This window comes from Scophthalmus maximus, chromosome 3 (genome assembly GCF_022379125.1).
Source record: "Scophthalmus maximus strain ysfricsl-2021 chromosome 3, ASM2237912v1, whole genome shotgun sequence".
Lineage (NCBI taxonomy): Eukaryota > Metazoa > Chordata > Actinopteri > Pleuronectiformes > Scophthalmidae > Scophthalmus > Scophthalmus maximus.
Genome location: NC_061517.1, coordinates 26,417,521 through 26,437,976, shown reverse-complemented (window position 1 = coordinate 26,437,976; position 20,456 = coordinate 26,417,521). Strand labels below are relative to the sequence as shown.

The 20,456-nt window shown below is 44.8% G+C and overlaps 2 protein-coding genes across 6 annotated transcripts in view; both read right to left on the bottom strand.

Moving 5' to 3' along the window:
• LOC118314126 (NACHT, LRR and PYD domains-containing protein 12) overlaps positions 1-20,456 on the bottom strand; it is a 593,122-nt gene that overhangs the window by 247,151 nt on the left and 325,515 nt on the right. The gene's annotated exons all lie outside the window — the stretch shown is intronic.
• htra4 (HtrA serine peptidase 4) lies at positions 106-10,270 on the bottom strand. The gene is made up of 9 exons (XM_035640363.2): positions 9,722-10,270; positions 5,881-5,980; positions 5,592-5,796; positions 3,902-4,096; positions 3,681-3,713; positions 3,196-3,310; positions 3,053-3,110; positions 2,594-2,689; positions 106-1,219 (listed from the first exon to the last, which is right to left on the bottom strand). Exons 1-9 carry the CDS (start codon positions 10,131-10,133, stop codon positions 1,054-1,056), a joined length of 1,380 nt encoding a protein of 459 aa, XP_035496256.2. The 5' UTR covers positions 10,134-10,270; the 3' UTR covers positions 106-1,053.

Here is a 20,456-nt window from a genome sequence, read left to right as displayed (position 1 = left end):
AACTTTTAATGGATTGTTCCCTCCGCATTTGAAACCTTGTACTTACTTCACCTCTCATTACTGCAGGAACGGTGAATGTTCTTGTGGCCGCACGGAGAAATGATCAGCCTCCAGAAACAATAGGCCTCGTGCAAGAACTTTTATTTTTATATTTTTGGACATAATCAAATGATCGAGGAGGATTTGAGTCATACACTTATTTGACCTGAAATCATAGCGCCTGAATGTGAATTTATTTAATTTTATATACTATTACTGCAAATTAAACACAAATGGAATTATATTCTCTTATATTTAATATTGGGAGAACTTCTTCTCTCACAACTTCTAGGTTGTGTAGGTGGCGACGGCGTGGTAGTCCACAACGACCGGGCGCGTGAAAAAATCTCAATATTCTTTATGTTTTCGATATAAAGGGTAGAAACATGTAGTTCCATTTGTGAGTCTTTATGACGTCACGCGCCACAAATGACATGGCATTCACCATTTTGGTTACAGTTATGCTGATTGAGCTGTTGGCATTGCTTCCTTTCCTCTAGGTCGTCATTCCACTTCATTCACTTTCATTATTCTCCATGTAGCATCGAGGAAGGAGTCCCGTCGTGATTCCTTCACTGACCAATCAGCTTTGGCAGAATTCTAGCATAATATGGGAAAAATAACCCTCCCTGGAAGGGAAACTTAAGGACATTTCAATTCTGATGTATAATCGATACTATATCTGTCAAGAATACCATAGAATCTGACTAGAAGCAGGTGTAAATACGTTTCTTTGCCATTTAGCTCCATTCACTGTAATTCATTGCCGACTACCCCGTCTAGCCTCCAGGTGAACCGCGGCCGATTGCAGAATAAACAGGAAGTGGACGGGCCGTCCGACCGGCTCTGTTGACGCCTCGAACACCTCCAGTCTCTTTTGAACTCGAGGTTTGTCGTGAGCACGGAATAGACAAAGTAATGTAAATCAGCAACAGCCGTTCCCACCAGTCAGTCCGGTACGTTAAGAGAGACTACAATTTATTCTCAGTTTTTGACATTCACATGCGTGGACCTTCAGTCCGTCTCCTCGGGGGTGACCCTCAGCGTGACGTCCCCGTCCTTCCGCCTCACCACCACCGAGAGCGCGGCGCCCGTCCGGACGGCGTCGCTCACCTCGTCCACGGTGCGGACGGGCCGCCCGTCGATGCCGGTGATGACGTCGTGGCTGATCATGCCCGCGCTGCGGAGAGAACAAACACCACACCTGAGAAACCTTCCTTAATCTCCTACCCTTTAGGAAAAACACCATTGACCTTTAGACAAGTCAGTCTTCCTTCCTCCTCAGGAGGCAAAGCAAACAGGCGGTCCAGGCTTCATCATGCACTGAGCTGCTTGACATTTCCATCCGAGGCCATTACTCTTTCTGATGATCTTGCGCAGACCGATTGACAAAGCGCAGAGTGAGATCCGAGAGGACGTTGAGATTTCACAGCGCAATGTAGTGAGGAGGAGTGGCAGAGCGGACAGTTCCTCGGCTGTGCCGGCCGGGTGTTAGACCGCCGCTGCGTGCCGCTCGAAGCGCCGGGCTTCAGTGTCACAGGAGACCGGTGCCGGACTATTAGGAATATTGAGAGTCTGAGCAGACGCCTCTTTCTCACGGTCCTCAACCCCCCGATGTCAGAGCTTTGCCTGTGGGGAGCACGGTTATAATGAGCGGCCAGGACCAGCAGCTGCACAGTGCAGCTTTGGAGAACGGCGGGGGGTGCTCAGAAGGCGTCCGGAGGCCTTCCAGACGCCGGTTCACCGGGGCGCTGTGGAGCCAGTGCCTTAACAAGCTTTCACTGTGCATCATACAGATCAGGTCGACATGAGTATTGATTTATTCAGCATGTTCCCTGTATCATGGTAGCAACAGCAGAGAGAGACGGGAATGACAGATTTCGAAGGTTAGAAGTCATTCTGAATATTCGTGGAGACGCCAAAATGGTCTTCTGGACGGTGCAACCCGACATCTGGGATTTTCTAAAGCTTGATCCCGATGCCGTGAAAGCAGTTACTTTAACAATGAACCCACAGAGAATGATCTCGTCTGCCGTACTGTATGTGTCAACATGAAATTAAATTCCATCTTTATTCCCTAGTCCCCGTGTTAACTGGTCATTTATCTCTTTGTTATTCGCCAATGTACATGTCATAAACAATGATCATATTAGTTATACGTCTCTTCTCTCCTTTAAAATAGTTTGAAACAGTTTGATGACTCATTCTGCACTGCGTCCAATCACGATGCTCTCTGGAATGTTTTAACTCCTCACCCGTGACTATATTTCTATGAATTCTTCCAGTTAGCGACCAGGGACGCAGACGTTTGAGGTGTGAGCAGAGCGATACAGCAAAACCAAAATAATTAACTGAAGATGTTAAAATGCCCCGTCGAGCCGAGGGGGATGTGCAAGATTGATAATTATCATTCGCTGTTACGATAAAATATGGAGTGGTGCAGCTTTACATATTCTTCGAATCAAGTGTTTCCCACAGACAACGCCTGCAGCGTTGCTCATTTCCACATCCACCACAGGAGATGAGGGTGTTGGGTTCCTGGCTCGACTCTCACCTGGATGCTGCTGCTCCAGGTAGCACCTGGAAAACGTAAACCCCCGAGCTCACGTCCGGAAAGTCATCCTCGCGCTCCTTGAGCTCTTGGATCAAGCTGGACACAAAGCAGATGTTAGGACGGGACAGGACACGTGAGACGCCGGCCAACCGGGAAATTATTCGGCCATATGATGTATAATATTCATAAAACGTTGCAGTTTAAGTCTATCAGGCATCACAACACTTCTAAGTGACTGTACTGTCCAACCTGTGAAACTCTTCAGAGCATCATAATATTTTCCCAGACTTTACTAGAATCAATTTCAAATAGATGAAATTGTCATTTTTTTTGCCACCGGTCTCTAAATGAATAAGATGTTAAGATGAATCCGGTATCTGGTAGCTCGGCCGGCGATGTCCCTCGAGAAATGTGCCACTTTGGAAATTAGGAAATTGGGTTTGTCTGATGTTCACTTACGGTGGTGAGAGTGCCAGCATCCGGACGCCGATGTATTTCCTCTTTGGTGCCACATTTTCTAAAAGAAAATTCATAATTGACTGAATGAATGAGATTATAGAGGGATTCTTAAATGGGGAACAGCGCGGTGCGATCCTGCTCACCGTGGACTCGTCGGTTGTGGGACTCGGTGAGGAACTGACATAATTTGTCCACGGGAATGGCAAAAGAGATTCCTGCCGCCACTTTCAGAGTGTTGATGCCGATCACATCTCCATCCTGTCAAACACACAATGGAAGGACATCTTTGAGACATGGAGATATTGTGCACCTCTTGTCCTCCTAATTGACATTACATGGCTTGTGTCTTGGTTATATATTATCGGTGAAGAACTACTGGAGGCAGCGGCCCCGGATAAACGAATCTGTATCATCTGTATGATTACATTCCACCACAATCAGGTCTGGTTTATAAAATACTGTGAGGGAGGCTTAATCGTGAACCTGAGGGCGCAGACGGGAGATTCTGGGCTATTGAATACAAATCAAAATCTTGTGACCTTAGTCCTCACTGTTATGAATAAAACAAGAAAGATCGCCTGCGTAGCAGACGGCTCAAACAAATGTGCAGCACGAGAAATCCTCTTACCAGGTTGACGAGCGGTCCCCCGGAGTTGCCGTACTGTGGATCAACACAGCAACAAGAAGAAAACAACTCATTCATTATTGATTTAGAGGAAAAAAACTGTCAAAATAGATCAGATACAAAACTGTGAATATAAATACAGTATATACTGTATGTATATATATATATATATATATATATATATATATATATATATATATTATTATTTTTTTTCTCTCACTTACATTAATCATGGCATCCGTTTGGATGTAGTCCATGTCGGAGTCCTGGAGGCCGAGCTCCAGGCCGGGGCGCTGGGCGGTGCTCACGATGCCCGTGGTGACGGTGCTCTGCAGGGAGAACGGGCTCCCCACCGCCACCACGAACTCTCCGGGGCGCAGGTCCGAGGACTGGCCCAGACGCAGCACAGGCAGGGGCGACTGCCGGAAGGATAACAGTCAATGTTAGGAATGGAAAACGTCTGCTAATGGACGAAGGTCAGCTTTATGAGATGCAGTAAAATGACCTCCCCATTGTCGACACACTTTCTGGGCGAGTTGGTTGGTCATTCAAACTGGATCTGATTTTCACACCGATGACCACGGTTCCCATCTCGCGCCAACTTTTCAGCAGTCTACCAAAGATCATAACTGATCAGGTGTATATGACTCAAGTTTCTGGCTGACTTTCTGATCAGTTATTTAAAAAAAATCAAATAATAAAGCCCACTGAGCTTAAACCACTATATGACGCCATGACTACATTCTTTGGCTCAGTTTACTGGAGGAGACCGAGTCCCTGGGGTGCTGCAGCTGCTGCTGGTTATTAACTCATAAATGTAATATTACAAGGTGTACCTTTCACTCGTAACTCATTCTACATGTAAAAGCTGGCAGAATGCTCTCAGGCTTTTTATTACTCCTTTAATATTTCCACATTTTCCCCCTGAATTTTATACTTTATCAACAAAAGATTACCACTTAACTCTCTTCAACTTCCGATTTCTTTGGTGTACTATTGTGTGCTGTCTTTACTTCTATCACTAAAATGATTCACCACTAAAATAATTATCTCTGACTGCAATTCTGCCTCAAATGTCAGATGGTGACTGTTGGCAGGACGTGCACTTGTATTGGTCCAACGTTATTAGGAGGTAATCCCGTTTACCAAGTTGCCCCGGTACTCCTGCTGACTCCCATTCAAGACTAGATCAATGTCCATTGGTAACAACAGGTGCTCAGCTTGTTTCTTCTCCCAGCTCCCAGTCCGTGTGATTTCAACATGCGATATGTTGACTGAGCATAAAGCAAAACTCAGCTTGTCTCTGCCTGCAATCCCTCCTATTATAGGCTGAGGCCATTTATCTCTGGGGTGGATTTTAATGCGCAGCTGAATTTATAGCCGCTTGTCCTGGGGCACAGAGCCTCTCGTCGTCACAAAATTTGCTTTCGCTTCGGGGCAAAGTTTTAGAACTCCTGCAAAAGGGGAAAGTCGTGCGGAGAGATATTGGCATTGTGCAGCTGCCACTGCCTCGTGGTCTCTTCACCTTTACAACCGTCAAATACCGAGTTTCCTCTTACTCCATGTCGCCTCCGCCGTACAAAGCAGCTCGTTTCGACGGAGCGCGTCTGAGCAGGGGACATGATTTATTAAGAGCAACACTTGCAAATACACGAAAAAAAAGAAAAGCTTAGGCTTTGAATTTACAAGACATGACCAAATACCACCCAGAGGAATTATGATGACAAACTGCCCATGTGAAGGAACGGAATCCTAATTTTGGAGGACAAATGCCCCCGATGAGAGCAAATGTGGACCGCGCTCGGTGCGCAGGATTAGTACTCTCTGATGTTCCCCGCTGGCAACAAGCTGCCAGAGGAAAACACAGGACAGGACTAAAGCCCGGGAGGCTTAGAGGGAAAAGCGAGCACTCACATCTGGTTCAATTTTGATGAGCGCGATGTCCATCCTCTGGTCCACGTCCTTGACTGTGGCGTCGTACTGCGCGCCGCTTCTCAGCTCCACTTTCACCCTCCGCTTGTTGGCGAGCACGTGTGCATTGGTGACGATCCAGCCGTCCTCTGACACCACGAACCCGGAGGCACTCGACACAGAGACGTCCTCGCTTGAAAACGGCCCTCTGGCTCGAGAGAAGGGCGAAAAGATGATGGTTACCGCAAGAACGATGCCCTTTTTGAATTTTCCTTCCGCCGCTTAGTTTCACCTTTGGAACAGCTCCAGATGCACCACGGCCGGGACAATCTTATCTACAACGTCCGCAATGAAGTTGAACTTGTAGCGCATACTCCCTGGATGCTGCAATCCTTTGAGGGTACAAGACATGGAAGAGATGAAAGGTTAAGGTACAGTGTCCACAAGGAGTTTAGTGTTTATCGAAAGATGTCAGTGCGAGTGTAATACGTCCGTCTACACTGAAAGGAGCTAATAGTTATGGATTGCCTTTGAATTTTACACAAAAATTCATGCTCTTGGAGGATGACTCCTGCTGACTTAGTTGACCACCCGTGTGTCATGTAGTAACAGCAGCAGATTGACAGAGATACATTTTTGGTTGGGAAGATCCTCTAATCTGCTTTTATGAATATCAAATCATTACCTACTTTCTGATAATGATGTGATAGTGAAATCGCCTTAAGGCAAAATGTTTTCTTACCATTAAAGCCCCAGTGTTTTTTTTTGTTGTAATTTTCTGGTGGCATCTGGTGGTAAAGTTGCAAACCGCAACCAACTGAGCCTCCGACAGGGGACACTGCAGCCTAATCTCTTAGTTGCTTGACCATATTTCTGAAATCAATCAACCAAGTTTGGTTTTAGCTTTCTGAACCTACTACCGGCCTCCTCAAACCTCTACCACCTTAAGAAGAAAGAAAAAGCTCTGATCAATTTTGGGACCTACAATCCCACATATATTTCTAACACTAACATCTGTCATCGTCCCCACTAGCTGCAAACCTGCTGTGGTGAAACTGTTCCTTAAGAAACCACACCTCGATCTTAATAATTACTGACCGTTTCTTCTCAAAAGTACTAGGGGCAGTTGTATCTCAGCAGCTTTAAGTTCACATACCACATAACAGTCATCCTTCATCAATCCGCTTCAGGGCCTGTCATCCCACTGATACGGCACTGGCTGAAGTGATGAATGATCTTCTGCTCACGATGGGTTCACTTTCCACCTCTGTGCTCCTCTCACTCAATCTCAGTGCAGCTTTTGCGACCGATTGAAAAACTGACTGGGCTCTCAAGAGATCCAATCTTATTTATCTGAAAGAACACCGTGTGTATCCTACAAATATACCACATCAGTATTTTCTGAAGTGAAATATGGAGTACCTCAGGACTCTGTTCTTGGTTCTCTTCGCTTTTTTTTTTTCACCTCTTGGCCAAATCAAATGCTTCTGGAATTAATGTCCACTGTTACGCTGATGACACTAAGCTGTATCTTGTGGGCATTGGCCCCGGCCCAACAGCAAAATACTGCTTTTAAGGTATTTTAAACCAATCCTGTAAAATCTTTTTAGTCTTTCCCTGCGAACAAAGATGTTTCTGTTATGGACATGAATGGGTTCAAAAATAACAGTGCCCCGAGGTGACCAAAGTTAGCTAGCTAATCTTGAGTAATGTAAGCTAGTTGACATACGTTAAGTTAATCATGATGGCAAACATTTGCCAAGGTGACCATATTTTCTAAAAACAGGAAAAGGACACCTCCATCGTTTTTCTGACTATCATGTCATAGGTACACATCTGCGCATCACAGAGGTAGAAGTTCCAATTGGCTGAAATACGTCTTATTTGGCAGATCGATCCAACCACAGGGCCAAGAGTGGATTCAATCACAAACCTGGGCCACAGTCTGATGGTAGCCTGATTTTGGCTTTTGCTCACGAGCTCCTGACCTTGGTGACGTCCCCATTCATGCCAGATCAGACTTTTGATGACTGAAAAAATCCTAAACACAAATCTTCAATCTTTATGAATCCGTCAAACCAAGAAGGTACCACAGAGTCCACGATGTCCTGCTGATGGCATTACTCATTAATTTCTGATCACCACTGCATCATTTTAACCCTGTTTGTTTATTCCCTCGAGTTATGATCTGTTTGAATGTTTTTCCTTGCGTGTTCTGAGGGTCTAAGCACAGAAGGTGTTGTGATACAATACAGAATGTTTAAGCCGCTTGAGGCAAATTTGTGATCAATGTGGGCAATCTTCACAAAGGTTTGATTGACATCCCCATCAGATCGACCTTCATAACGTGCTGCTGCCTGCTTGATTTACCCTTTCAGCTTTGTTGTTGTTAACCTGCCTGTCTTTGCCAACTACACGTCATGTAATCATCTCAAAGTTGCCACAGGAAACCCACTGATCCTTATCAGCATCTTACATGTGTACCTGTTTTTCACAGTGGAGGTATGACTAAAGCTTAAATAAAAAAACAGAAAACAATTTAAAAAAACAATAACTATGATGAAATAGATTCTAGATTTGTCATCGATGAAACTAACTTACACCTGCAACCATGCACCGACTGGACCGACCAACTGTCAATCACACTGTATCCACGCTACTGTGCTTTATCGTCTATTTTACTCTAAATGAGAATAGATAAAATGATGGACTAAATGAACATCATGCTGTATTGAAGAATACTTAAGACCATAAACTCCTTCAGGAAAATGTTTATTGACATTATAAGTCTCACTTATGTCAGTAGTCGTAGTGTAATTTTCTCATAGACTTCTCTAGAAACTGACTTCTGTTTGCAACCAGTGGAGTCGCCCCCTGCTTGTGATTCCAGGGAATACAGGCTTCAGGCACTTCCGCATTGGCTTCAATTTCTGGACGTGGTGACATGATTGTAGCCATAGAACAGAGTTTGTCACTGTTACGCATCTTCATTTATAAATTAAGTGTTTTTAAAAAACTTAGGCTCTCTTTTCCGAACTTCTTACAGATTCTCATTCACTTCTTTCCTTGACCTCACAAAGTTTTCCATCAGGGTGAAGGAACAGTGCTTAGGAAAGGAGATTGATTTGACTTTTCCACAACAGCCCTATTGTTTTTTTTATATCTGAGCTGATCCAGTGACATTAGCAGGAAGGAATGTACGAGATTAGATCATGGACAGTGGTTCTGTTTGGAAATTCTAACTGGATTTACGTGAGGTGAGTCAGCCTGTACCACTGCAGAGCGGACTGACGAGACTGTAACCATGGAATCAAAATGCACTGAAGTACGATGAGAAAGAAACTAAAGTATCATTGATGGAAACTGCCGCATGTCCAATGTCTAAAATTCCACTCAAAGTACTGCACACTTTAATCAAAAGAATAAACTAAATGAAAAAATGCGGTGTCACAATTATTAATTTCCTTTTCATACCCACAAGGTTGGTGCACGTTCATTTTACGAAGGTCTTTACAAAAAGGTTTTAATCAAGAAATATAAATTGCATTGAAAAGAACGAATGGAGAGTGTTTTCACCCCAGCTCTCATCCACAAACTCTAGAGAGGACAAGGACATGAAGATACATACAGTACCAGCAGAGATTAAATCAACAAACTCTTTCTCGTAAGTTTAGAATTCATCATAAAGAGTCACTGGCTCATGGGACACGCTTCTCTACTGGGAGCAGTCGTGTCAGCTTCCCCTGGACTTTATCTTTGTCGTGATGATGTTTTCATTAAGTTCTCTTTAATTTGACCACATCATAACTTCTGCAATCTTTCCATGTAGGCTGCACCTTGGCACCTGCAAAAACACCCATGGGTTCTTCTGGCTGTGAGCCAGAGTCCCGCAGCACATGACATATATTGTTTCTTTCCCTGGATCAGTTGAGGTTAGTTTTAGTTTTAGTTTCAAAACTTAAATGCCCTTATTTCTACTTTTGCTTCATTCAAATGTGGTATCCTGTTGCATGTGTTTTTTTACAAAACACTGAAATATACTGAAAGCTTTTGATGAGTTTTTGCAGCAGTCACATAATTGATGTTATTATAAGGCCCATTAAGTTGGATTAACAGAAAGAAAGAAAGCTCACCCGAATCACACCGACCCCTCCCGACCAAAACGACCGGGGGGGTCTCATCGAACTCGGCTCTCCTGTTCTCGGCGCTCAGGCGACAGGTGCTGGGGTATGTCCTGCCGTCGCTGCCGCACACCGGCCCGGAGGAGGCACACACGCAGGAGCTGTGGACCCCGCCCGAGCCAGGCCCAGAGTCACACCGCAGCCCGTCACCGCAGGAGAGGCCGGCCCCGCACGCCTCGCCCTCCCCGGCTGCGCACACCACGCAGCAGCCGCATCCGTCCTTCACCTGTCCGTAGTAGCAGGCGTGGGGCGGGACCGGGCACCGGGGTGCATCACAGACCTGCAGACAGGTTTGTCTTCTCCTCACTGGACCTGCATGAAGTGCGGAGGTGAGGAGGGTGAAATAGGCCACAAGCCTCGCCATTAGTAAAAATCAACTCTCAGAATTCTCCCTTCCTTCCTGCTGCTTGGATCTACAGCCTGCCAACGGGGGAAGTTCATTCATGTGTGCACCACCACATCAACACAACCTCGTTGCTGCTGTTTTTTCTATAGAACTGGCAGAAGGCCAGTCCGTTTCTCTTCTTGTAGCAGCATGCTGGATTCTCCTGTAAGCACTAGAATGCAGTTGCGCATTTTATGGTGGGCCGGGCCCACGTTACGAATTGGTCTTTTTATGTGTAAGCCCAAGGGCGATCTGCGATAGTCTCCGTCTCCCACTCATGGAGTCATTGTATGAGATGAGAAGTGAAAGAACATACTGTCTGCGGTTTATAATTAAACAACGGGCATTTACTGCAGCAATGAACCTGCGGACCAGATCTGAAGTGTCCCATTTTCAGACTTTTAACTGACTTTTGTATTTTATTGCATTTAATGCCGTTTCATTTTATCCTTCTCAAACAAAACACGTAGCAAAAGGGCTTTTTTTTTCTGGTATTGACATCATGTTATATTTTTTTTCTTCTTAAGATCTCGCCTACTCGATCCTGAGGTTCTTTTCAAAAAAAAAGAAAAAGGATTGGTTAGAGCCAAGAAAACCAGGTTGTGTAATGACAAAGGTTTTGGTGGTTTCTTAAGGCCTCCTAGGAAAGCTGAGAGGGTAAAGCGTGCCGTCATAGTGAGTGGCAAGAAGCCAAATCATTGTAAGGCTCTTGCATCCCCGGCACGTCTCTCCTGGAAGACGTTCATAATGTTGTAAATGTTTCAGAAACCTTTGGGATCGGTGCCACAAAGACGGGGATGGAGGTGGTCAAGCAAGCACATTGACCACTCCACTATGAAGCATTCTGTTCACCAGTATTGAAATATCTGAAGCGTTGTGTGACACACACACACACACACACACACACACACACACACACAGGTAGTGCCAACATTGTAAAGTAGTCAAGATGCTTGAGCAATCAAAGTTGCACAAATCAATATTTACCTTCATCAAGGAGGTTTTGTTTTCACCCCAGTTTGTTTGTCTGTTTGTTTGATTGATTATCAGCAGGATTATGCAAAAACTACTGAGCAGATTTTCACAAAACTTTGTAGAAAGATTGGACAGGGGCCAAGAAAGAATTACATTTTGGGCGTGGATCCAGACAAAGTAGGCAGAGGCAGGATTTTTTTTTGGAATAACTTAATTTGTCATTTTCACAGATTTTCTGCGGGTTCCCCTCAACTGTGCAGATCTTTTTAGCCTCTTCCGGTGAATGGCGTTTCTTTGTAAAGGCCAGACAAGATAAGCCAACAGTTAGCAACTAGGTGGAGACCAAAACAGAGTTAAAAGAGAGTGAGTAGTGGACCTTTTTGCCAGGTGGTGTATGCTGTACAGCATGTTGCTAGTGTCCTGCACGGTACACCAAAGTTCAATAGTGCAGTTCCAGGTATACCGGGTGTGCTTTGGCAATGGCAGGCATAGTTTTCTCCTTATTATAAGTTTGTGTACCATCAAAAATGATGTTAAAGCTGTTATTTAAGGATAAAAAGGAAATACATGGTGTTGCTTTAATTCAAAGTTATGGTTTCATCCAGCGGATCAGTATTAGCTTGATATCCACTTTTCTTTTTGCTCTGTTTTTGGTCTCCACCATCCGCATTTGTTTCTCATCAGCTAGTTAATGCTCATCTATGTTCACAGCCTGTTTGGTGGTGGTCAGGTAGTGTAGAGTGGCTTCATCTGCGTCAAACTTAATGTCATAGCAGAAATGCTCTGGTGCATATACATGTATATTTACAATTGCTTAATACCCAGTTTCTTGAACAGCCTTTTTTTTGTGGCACAACTTATGAAATCCTTTTTAGGTAGACTTCAATCTTTGTTTACTCTTGACATGTACTTGATATCCAAGACAAAAAGATATAGAGTTGTAGATCTTCAAAACATGTAGTATCCATTTAAATACAAGACTATCATAGAAAGTTGTGAGTATACAAAATTTCAGGATTTTTATGGCATGCAAATGGTCAACATCATTAATCGATGGGAGTATTCAAACGCTTTTCAGTGATTCTTTCAATCAATTTTCGCACTTAAGATGCAATTGAGATCCAAGTTCAGAGAAGTTTAGCTTCTGATCTGTGTTTGGACTTTCTGAAGCCACAATTAGTTGTCTGCTCCATTATGGCAGAGAGAATAGCTTCGTATTGATCAGAGGCTCGTATCCCTCTCAATTAAATTACACCTGTTGGTGGGCAGCCTCTTCGTTTGATCCATTGGGCGGAAATCATTTGATGCCGTTTCTTTAAAGCTGTGAAATGCTAACTGTGTTGCCATTCGCCCGTGTCATCTCCGGGGAGCATCTCTGAAAGATCCAAAGCAACCTTTGATCATGTCCTGCCACGTGGTAATGCAGACGGACGGAGAAATCTAAACTCGACTGGAATCTGATTCAGAAACTAGGGCTGTCATAATATCCTGGAAACTACCAGTGGCCGTTAGAATTAAAACTATACTTCAAATAAAACAAGGCTGATATTGACCCCGATATGGGGCAGCAGCGTTCCGACATTGTTCGAACAAGCCCTGCACGTCAACATGGGTGTCAAGTTTCTATCAATGACAGACTCATTTGACCTGGGAATGAATGCCAATTGAACCCTCTCACTGAAGATAGCCAGAAGAAATCTCTAGAACTGTTTAGTGGTGCACTGCGAACATTTTGTTTTGGCCATCTGTACCGACACATTGCCATGACCTTGGAACACATGTTATCTCCTTTCGAGTGCTCCCCGAGACATGAAGATTCTCATTAACGTGATCAACATAAACATACGCGGCTCCCATGAGCTGAGTCAGCATTCGTGAGCAGCGATGCACTTGACAGTTGCCGTAGCTCTTTTCCAGATACACCATAGTTGGAGGCAAATGAGTCTCTCGGGGGTATGACTGGGGAACTCTTGGGAACTCATCTCTTCGAACTAGACCTAGCTGTACACTTAGAGACCTGCCGAACAGGGTGCATGTAGGTTTCTAATGATATGAAGCTTTTCTCTCTCTGCACCAATACCTCCGTGTCCATTGAGGATGGTCTGGGACTTTTTGATCTAAGCAGAACTTTATTTGATTTCTGCAGGTTTGCTGTGTCATTGACTTGCATTCCATGACCCTATAATGTCTTGTCATCATCAGTCACTCTCCCAGTGTGCGTCACTCACTGTCTAAGCAGAGAAACACATTCGAGGTGTCCATTTCTTTTAACAGGCCTGACACATACAGTAGCTCCATTAGTGGGACAACTTGCTTTGTGTGTCGCCGCCATAATCAAGTGTAATGTTAACGAGACACGTGCGGTGATGGTTATGTTGCCTGTAAGCAGCCCAACTATTTTAAGTATATAGCTCTGGCAACCAAATTGGTGTTCTATAGTCAATAGTTCAATAGTCAGCGGGTGCATTTCGTCATCGCTAATGATCTTAAGTCATTCGCAGTATCGCCAGTGAAACTTCCCATAATGTTACCTGAAGCAATGAGTATTAAAACATCTGTCCTTCATAAACAGCAGCTTGTCATTTTTGCTGTAGCAGTTCTACAGAGACTCGTTGGTCATGACTTGACCACTTTGTAACTCTCAAAAGTTTAAACTGCAAACCTACAAAAAATTGAGTTTTCAGGTGGAAACCCCAATATGCTATTTTACAAAATAAACAGGGCTAGATAGGGGTGTTAATCTTGGTGGAGGTACGCACTATCCTAGGACCCTTCCAGCTGTTTTTTAGTTTTTTATCTCCTTCCCCAATATTGCGAGATAAGACATTTTTCAACATTTTCCTAAAATTCTCTGCAAATAACGTCTGAATCTTATTAAAAAAAAAATCTGATATTTCTGATTGTTTGACCATGGCGGAGGTATGCGCTCTACTGAGTGCCATTCTATTTAAGCAAATAGTTTGCTTCCTCAAATCTCTGTTGTGTGGTGGCTTGTGGATTTAATATCTTAAATCCCCTCTTGGACAGTGGAATTTTCAACTTCTGACTCACTTGTGATGGAAAAGATACGAGTCTGCATGGCGGATTTACCGCTCAATTGTTTTTAGATGACTCTATTTATTACGTGTCGATTGGAGGAGACACATGTCGTCCATCTGTCCATTTACTTTCTCATCGCCGTAGTCGGGGGCACTGTGATTGCACACTGAGATTGCTCGTTCTGCTCGGTAAGAGAGCTCTTGATAATAGCTTGAGACTATCAAGCTTTAATCAAGAGCAGCCAGGCTCCGTGTGGCAGCGTGATCTTCTCCGTTACACACGCAGTCATACGCCTCTGTGGAGACTCTTTGATTCCACATGCTGTGATCCTAATGTGCAAGCTGGAAAATGTGAAATGAAATGTGGAGGAGGCAGATGTCTCAGTCTTATAATTTAGTTTGAATAAAAAAAAAAATCTTGGTAAGAATTCACTGATGATGATGCCGACTAACAATACCACTGCAAAACTATACTGCTGAAATGACACTATATGGTGGCACGCAGCTTATTCCATTTTTTCCGATTTCCGGCAGCGTCTGAAAATTCACGTCGTAGAAACATGCCGACTCACACTCATGTAACTACATGTAACTCATTCAAAGTGGACGAAAAAACATTGGTTCTTTGTTGCAGGTGATTATACGAACACAAAGTTATGGACAATATATTCAATTTCTGTGAGCAACTTCTTTTAAATATTACACACTGTAGCTTTATGATTAGACACATTTCCCTTGGGGACGGGGGGCACTGTCCTCCTTTGTGCACCTCATTTCCTCTCAGGCAACATCGGCGCTGCCTCAAAACTGGGTGGCTGTTTTTATCTACATGTAGTTCTTCTTAAAAAACACACTACACGTGATCATCAGTCATTGTGCAGTAATGCAGTCAAACACAGTTTGTAGAAAAAAGTAGAATCAAAACATTTCTATAAGGTTCAAAGTGTTTATTGCTGACGCGGGCTTTGGTAGTTTTCATTTTTTTTGTAAATACACTTTCATCCAAATGAATAATATTCATCAAGGATCAGGTCTCCATCAGATTGGTGATTAGATACGTGATTATTGAATTAGTGTTGCAATTCATTCAATTAATAAAAAAAAAAATTCAGGATTACGGAACCCTGATAACCAGTTTAATTATAATGTATGATTTGCTCGATTATATAAATGCATGTAATCAAACTTAATAACCTAAAGATTACTTGTACGTAGGAATGTTGGAACTTCTGACCGCTGCTCTCTTCGTTTCCATTCGGCCTCGACATGTGTCATTTATCAGAGCAGCTTGTATTATTCTTTTATGTCACCAGTCTTCAACACACCGCAGGGGGTTGACTTTGTTACAGTAATTGGACAGGCTGATTAAAACATATGGAGGAGCTGCTGCTTTTAACGAGGTCCTGATGATAATGTTAACATTTTTGGGTTAAAGTAATGGTTTGGGCATTGTGAACCGCTCGCCCTTTGGCTAGAGTTCAATTACATGGAGTTATATGATGTGCTGACTGCCTTCCAGACACCATTAAGAGGTGATGGAGAGCAGATGAACCAAAGAGTAGCATCTGTGTGTGTGTGTGTGTCTTTTTATGGTTGTGAGGACCGACTTTGCTTCAGCGTCGTCATGAGGACATTGTGGTTGGTCGTTGGGGGTCAAGACTTGGTTTTAGGATCAAGATCAGGTTTGCGTTGAAGCCAAACATACACCATCCAGATATGAAAGTAAAAGAAAAACCTTGAGTTTAATTGAAACATATGATCGTCGTTAAACCTGCTCATGTATGCATTCACTTGTCTTTGAATACTCGGTTCCAGTAAGCGATTTTAAACCACTACACGTTTTGAAAAAATCAGCGAATATTTCATATTTTCATATATTTTAGACAAATCGCTTATTGCCCCTTGTGGGATTTCATGATGAAGACTGTGACATGGTCCTTTAGAAGTCCCGCCCATGTTACATTTCCCCCCCCGAGCTCACTGCGTGACGGCCAAAGTGAGACACAATAATGTCGGGCGTCAGTGGAATTCAATTTCCTTATTATTTTGTTATGATTATAATTACAGTGTTTGCACGCGGTGAATGGATTACATTTTACACAGTGCAGTTAAGAGCCCTTACATTGAGAGGCAAAATAAATGACCTGACATTTCCATAACGGCCGACTGTAACTGCGGCAGTCGGTTTTTTTCATTTATAGTGGCTGTCATTCTGGCCGCTCCTTCAGCATACAAATCCATTATTTCCCCCGGAAAACTCATAATTCATAAGCTCATTACAGCGGGTGTGAATTAAAGAGGGCTGCGCCCCGTCCTTTGTGCAATTTCCTGATGAGGAGTGGCCTAGTTTTTGAAAGTCACGAACAGTTTCAGAAAGCATTTATTCTCCCAACTTCTGGAGATTCTTTTTAGTGACTTTGAAAAGAGCCGCTTTGTCCGCGCGTAATGGAAAGTTCAGATCACACAAAGTGCTTGTTCGCGGGGCTTTCCGCGCCGTCCACTTAGCCTCGACTCGTCACACGGCTGCCACGAGCGAGGCCTTTGTGTGTCACTCTGCCTTCTCCGGAATTTATCTTTTGTACCACCGCTGCACCGATTGATTATCACCTGCAGTTGGTCTCTGCAAAGAAGCTGAGGTGTGTGTGTGTGTGTGTGTGTTTGTTGGGGGGGGGGGGTTTACAGATCCTCAGCTCGCCAGCAGGGGGCAGAAGTAATCCACATTTCATGTTCTGTTTAATCTAGTGCCTCCCATCGTATTTGGGCCAGGAGGTGCAGCAGGGAGAAATGCCTTTGAGCTCCGTTGCCTCTACAGACCCAGATGCATGCAGGGAAGGGTCCGCTGCTCGCAAGGTCAGTCGTCTGAGGACCAGCGCTGACCGCGGCTCCTCTCCCCCTCCGCTGATGACCATCGGACTAATTGGCTACGGGTCGCCTCCATGACACTGGAAGTGAAACCAGTGACAGACCCTCTGGACTATATTAGATGGAAGCCTTTTAAAAGTCCCATATGGCAATTGAGGGCAACGCTCCCGCTTCTCTTTCATCAGCTGCTGTGGGAGAGACATGGTGGCAAAGTGCATCTCAACATCCGCTCTCTGTTGGCGGCTGTCAAATCACCACCAGGCCAAATCAGCTTAGTCATGGATATTGCGTTTACTCCGTCACTCTCCTTTGTCCGGGTTGATTGACGGCACGTAATCTATTAAGAGGATTGAGGCTAGTTTGAAATTGAGCGCCGGGAGTGTGTGAGAATTAGCGTCCTCGGCGTCAAGAAGTTCTGGTCGAAGAAACCGACTGGAACAAGAGGTGGGGGCAACTTCTGATCTGTGAAAACTCGTTGGCCATGAAAGCTGCTTAGTCGCTACATATAGTCGTGGATGAGGAAGGCACGCGGGGAACATTTATTTATTTAAGTATTTCATCGGTCCCGACCGAGCCTCAGACCTTTGTCGCATAAGAGCCGAGGGGAAATCACGATTTTATTTATTTATTTTTTCCAGGAGAGAGAAAACCTCCTTAAAAACCTCATTGACTCTCTTGCAAGTTCAAACCATAGACCCTAAACAAAAATAGACCATTGGTCTCCACTTATCCTGGATACTGCCATACGGCACAGTAGTGATTCTGTAGTGGAGCTGCACACCTTCGAGGTCCTGCGAGTCTGTCGCGGTTGCCCGGGGGCGTCTTTGAGGTGTCTTTGGGGGTTGGGGCATGGGAGGTAATAATTAGAAAGTTGTTACGTGGACCGGAGCGTCTGCGAGCGTTGTCACAGACACGGTCTTGTTGTTGGCGGTGGACAAGAGTATGTGAGAGTGATTCTGCTGCCAGGGCCCATGACAGCAGGGAGAGTAGGGGGATCTTGAGGACTTGTAGCATTTATTGACTGACAAACAGCCTGGACTGCACATACGTCTCGCTGCCAGCTCACAGCTGTACTGCCGACTGCTGACTCTCCGCAGGCTCACACCCACTCTCTCTCGCTGTCGACTCACAGCGTACGCACTGAACTGATCTACTACTATTATGCTGCTAGTATTACACGCAAGATACCTGATCTCAGAGCAGTGTAAACCATCAGCGATCCCAGCTCTGATCAGCAATACGCATGCACAAAAGTCCAGAGCAAGCTTGCTCTCGTCTCGGCGTGACGAGCTCCGGCCTCCGTCGACGGGACGCGGTTACAACCCCGGAAGTCACAGAAAAAAATGATTGACGCAACGACTGGAAGTCAAGCGAGCTTGCAGAGACGATGATCTCCTGCCACCTCAAGAGGGCGTGAATTAAAAATACAGGCGACATCAGATCAGATCATATCAGTGTAATCACAATGACCTAAAATGACAAAAACATATATATTTTACGACCCATGTCCCATCTGCTAACATGTAGGGGGAAGGGTTTAGGACCTACTGCAGCCAGCCACCAGGGGGTGATCAACATGTTTTTGGCTTCACTTCTGGGAGATGTCATGTCGTCCATCGTCATACTCAGTCAATGGTTCAAAGGCAGCATGAGCTCAAATCTAGCGGAAGAGATGCCCTGTAGGGTGAACTGTAGAGATACCTTGAACAATGTGTTGACCTTTGACCGATCAGCTCGTGAAATAAATCACATGGAGATGTGCTTCCAAGAAGCATTCCCACCAAGTTTGGTGAGAATCTGTCAGTGTGTATTTGAATTATTATGTGCGCGCACACACACACACACACACACACACATACACACACACACACACACACATACATACACACACACACACACACACACAGTGAGGTATGTCTGTGACTGAGAACACGGTACCAACAACCAGATGAGAATGAGCACGTTCATCGGTTCACCGATTGCGCATGCGTGTCGTTGCGTCTCCTGGAATTCAAAAGATGGCGGACAACGACGTAACATCTCACATATTTTATTTGATTTTACAGTTTTTAAGCTTTTAAATGCTGTGTTTCATTTAGTCACGGTTCGATGTGGTTGTACACTACAGTCAACATCAAATGACAACTTATTTGGAACCAATCAAAACGACAGCACTACAATTAAAAAAGTCACTTCATCCACCGCTCTTTCTTTTGTGCGCCACATTTTAATATCTGCCACTGTCAGAGGACGAAGGGAAAAACTCCGGCGCAGTAGGTGGCGATAATTCGCCCTATGACGCTGGTCGCCAACCGCCATCAAAAACGACGACGAAGAAGAGGAGAGTTTACAACCAATCACGTTGCGATCTCTTAGCTGGTTGTGGCCCAAAGGACAAGGCCTCGACCGGGCTCCAAAACGCTCCCCTGCTCCCGACGAGCGTCTCCTGATGAAAACTGGTGCTGCTGCCCCCTGCTGGACACTGACAAAATGCGATGGCACCTCTTCAGTTGTTTTCAGCATTGTGATTTAGACGAAGAGGAATAGCAGACTTATTTAAAATCAGAGCAACAAGCTAGTTTACAGGGATGCCTGGATCTTGTGGGGTGTGTGTGTGTGTGTGTGTGTGTGTGTGTCGGAGAGTTTCCCTGAGACCCATGAATGCCTCTCACACCGGAGTATAACAGCCTGTGAAGGGCTCTGCTGAAGGCTTCGCACTGGATATATACGGTCATGAATATTTCATGGATCATACCTTTACTCTCTGCTTGTCTCCGCCGGCGGAGCCCGCTGGTTGCCTTCCCCTTGCCACATGCAAAGTGCAGCTACACAAGAGGGAGGTGTGTGTGACAGTTTGTTTGTACAGTGACTTCAGAAGGACGATCCAGCCGCGACTCGGCACGACTGTAATACATGAAAAGCCTCGGCGGCACCGCGGCGCCGAAGAGGACGACTCCAGCAGGTCAACGTGCTGTTTATCAGCCATAAAAAAAAAGAAAGAAGGTAAATGCGAGGGTGTCGCAGAAACCGAGGCTTCACAGACTAAGGATTCATGTGCTGCATGTCTGGGTGTCTGCCTCCTGCTCTCTCAGGGAGAAACACTCGGAATTTCCCAGCTTGGGATAAATAGAGTACCTATCTGTCTATCTATCTACTCCACACTCGGCTCAGTGGGGAGCGAGCAGAGCTTCCGACACAAGTCGTACGTGTTCGCATGCTCCAGAAACATCAACTTACTTGGCAAAAAAGGACGACAGGACATCTAGGGTGCAGATCCAACCTCTCGGCACAGTCGTGTGCGGACGTCGATGTAAGTCTTTGCACACGTGCAGTAGCTTGAAATTCAAGAGTGGCTTCATTTGCAGTCCACCCGCAAGAACCCATCTGTGGTCGAGAAGCTGCTCTCATCAGTCATGGAACGGTAACA

Coding starts and splice junctions, on each gene's coding strand:
- htra4 (XM_035640363.2), bottom strand. CDS start 10,133: ATGGCGAGGCTTGTGGCCTATTTCACCCTCCTCACCTCCGCACTTCAT. Junction 4,097..5,591: donor TCATCAAAATTGAACCAGAT/GTGAGTGCTCGC, acceptor TCCTTCCGGCAG/TCGCCCCTGCCTGTGCTGCG. Junction 3,111..3,195: donor CCACAACCGACGAGTCCACG/GTGAGCAGGATC, acceptor ATTTTCTTTTAG/AAAATGTGGCACCAAAGAGG.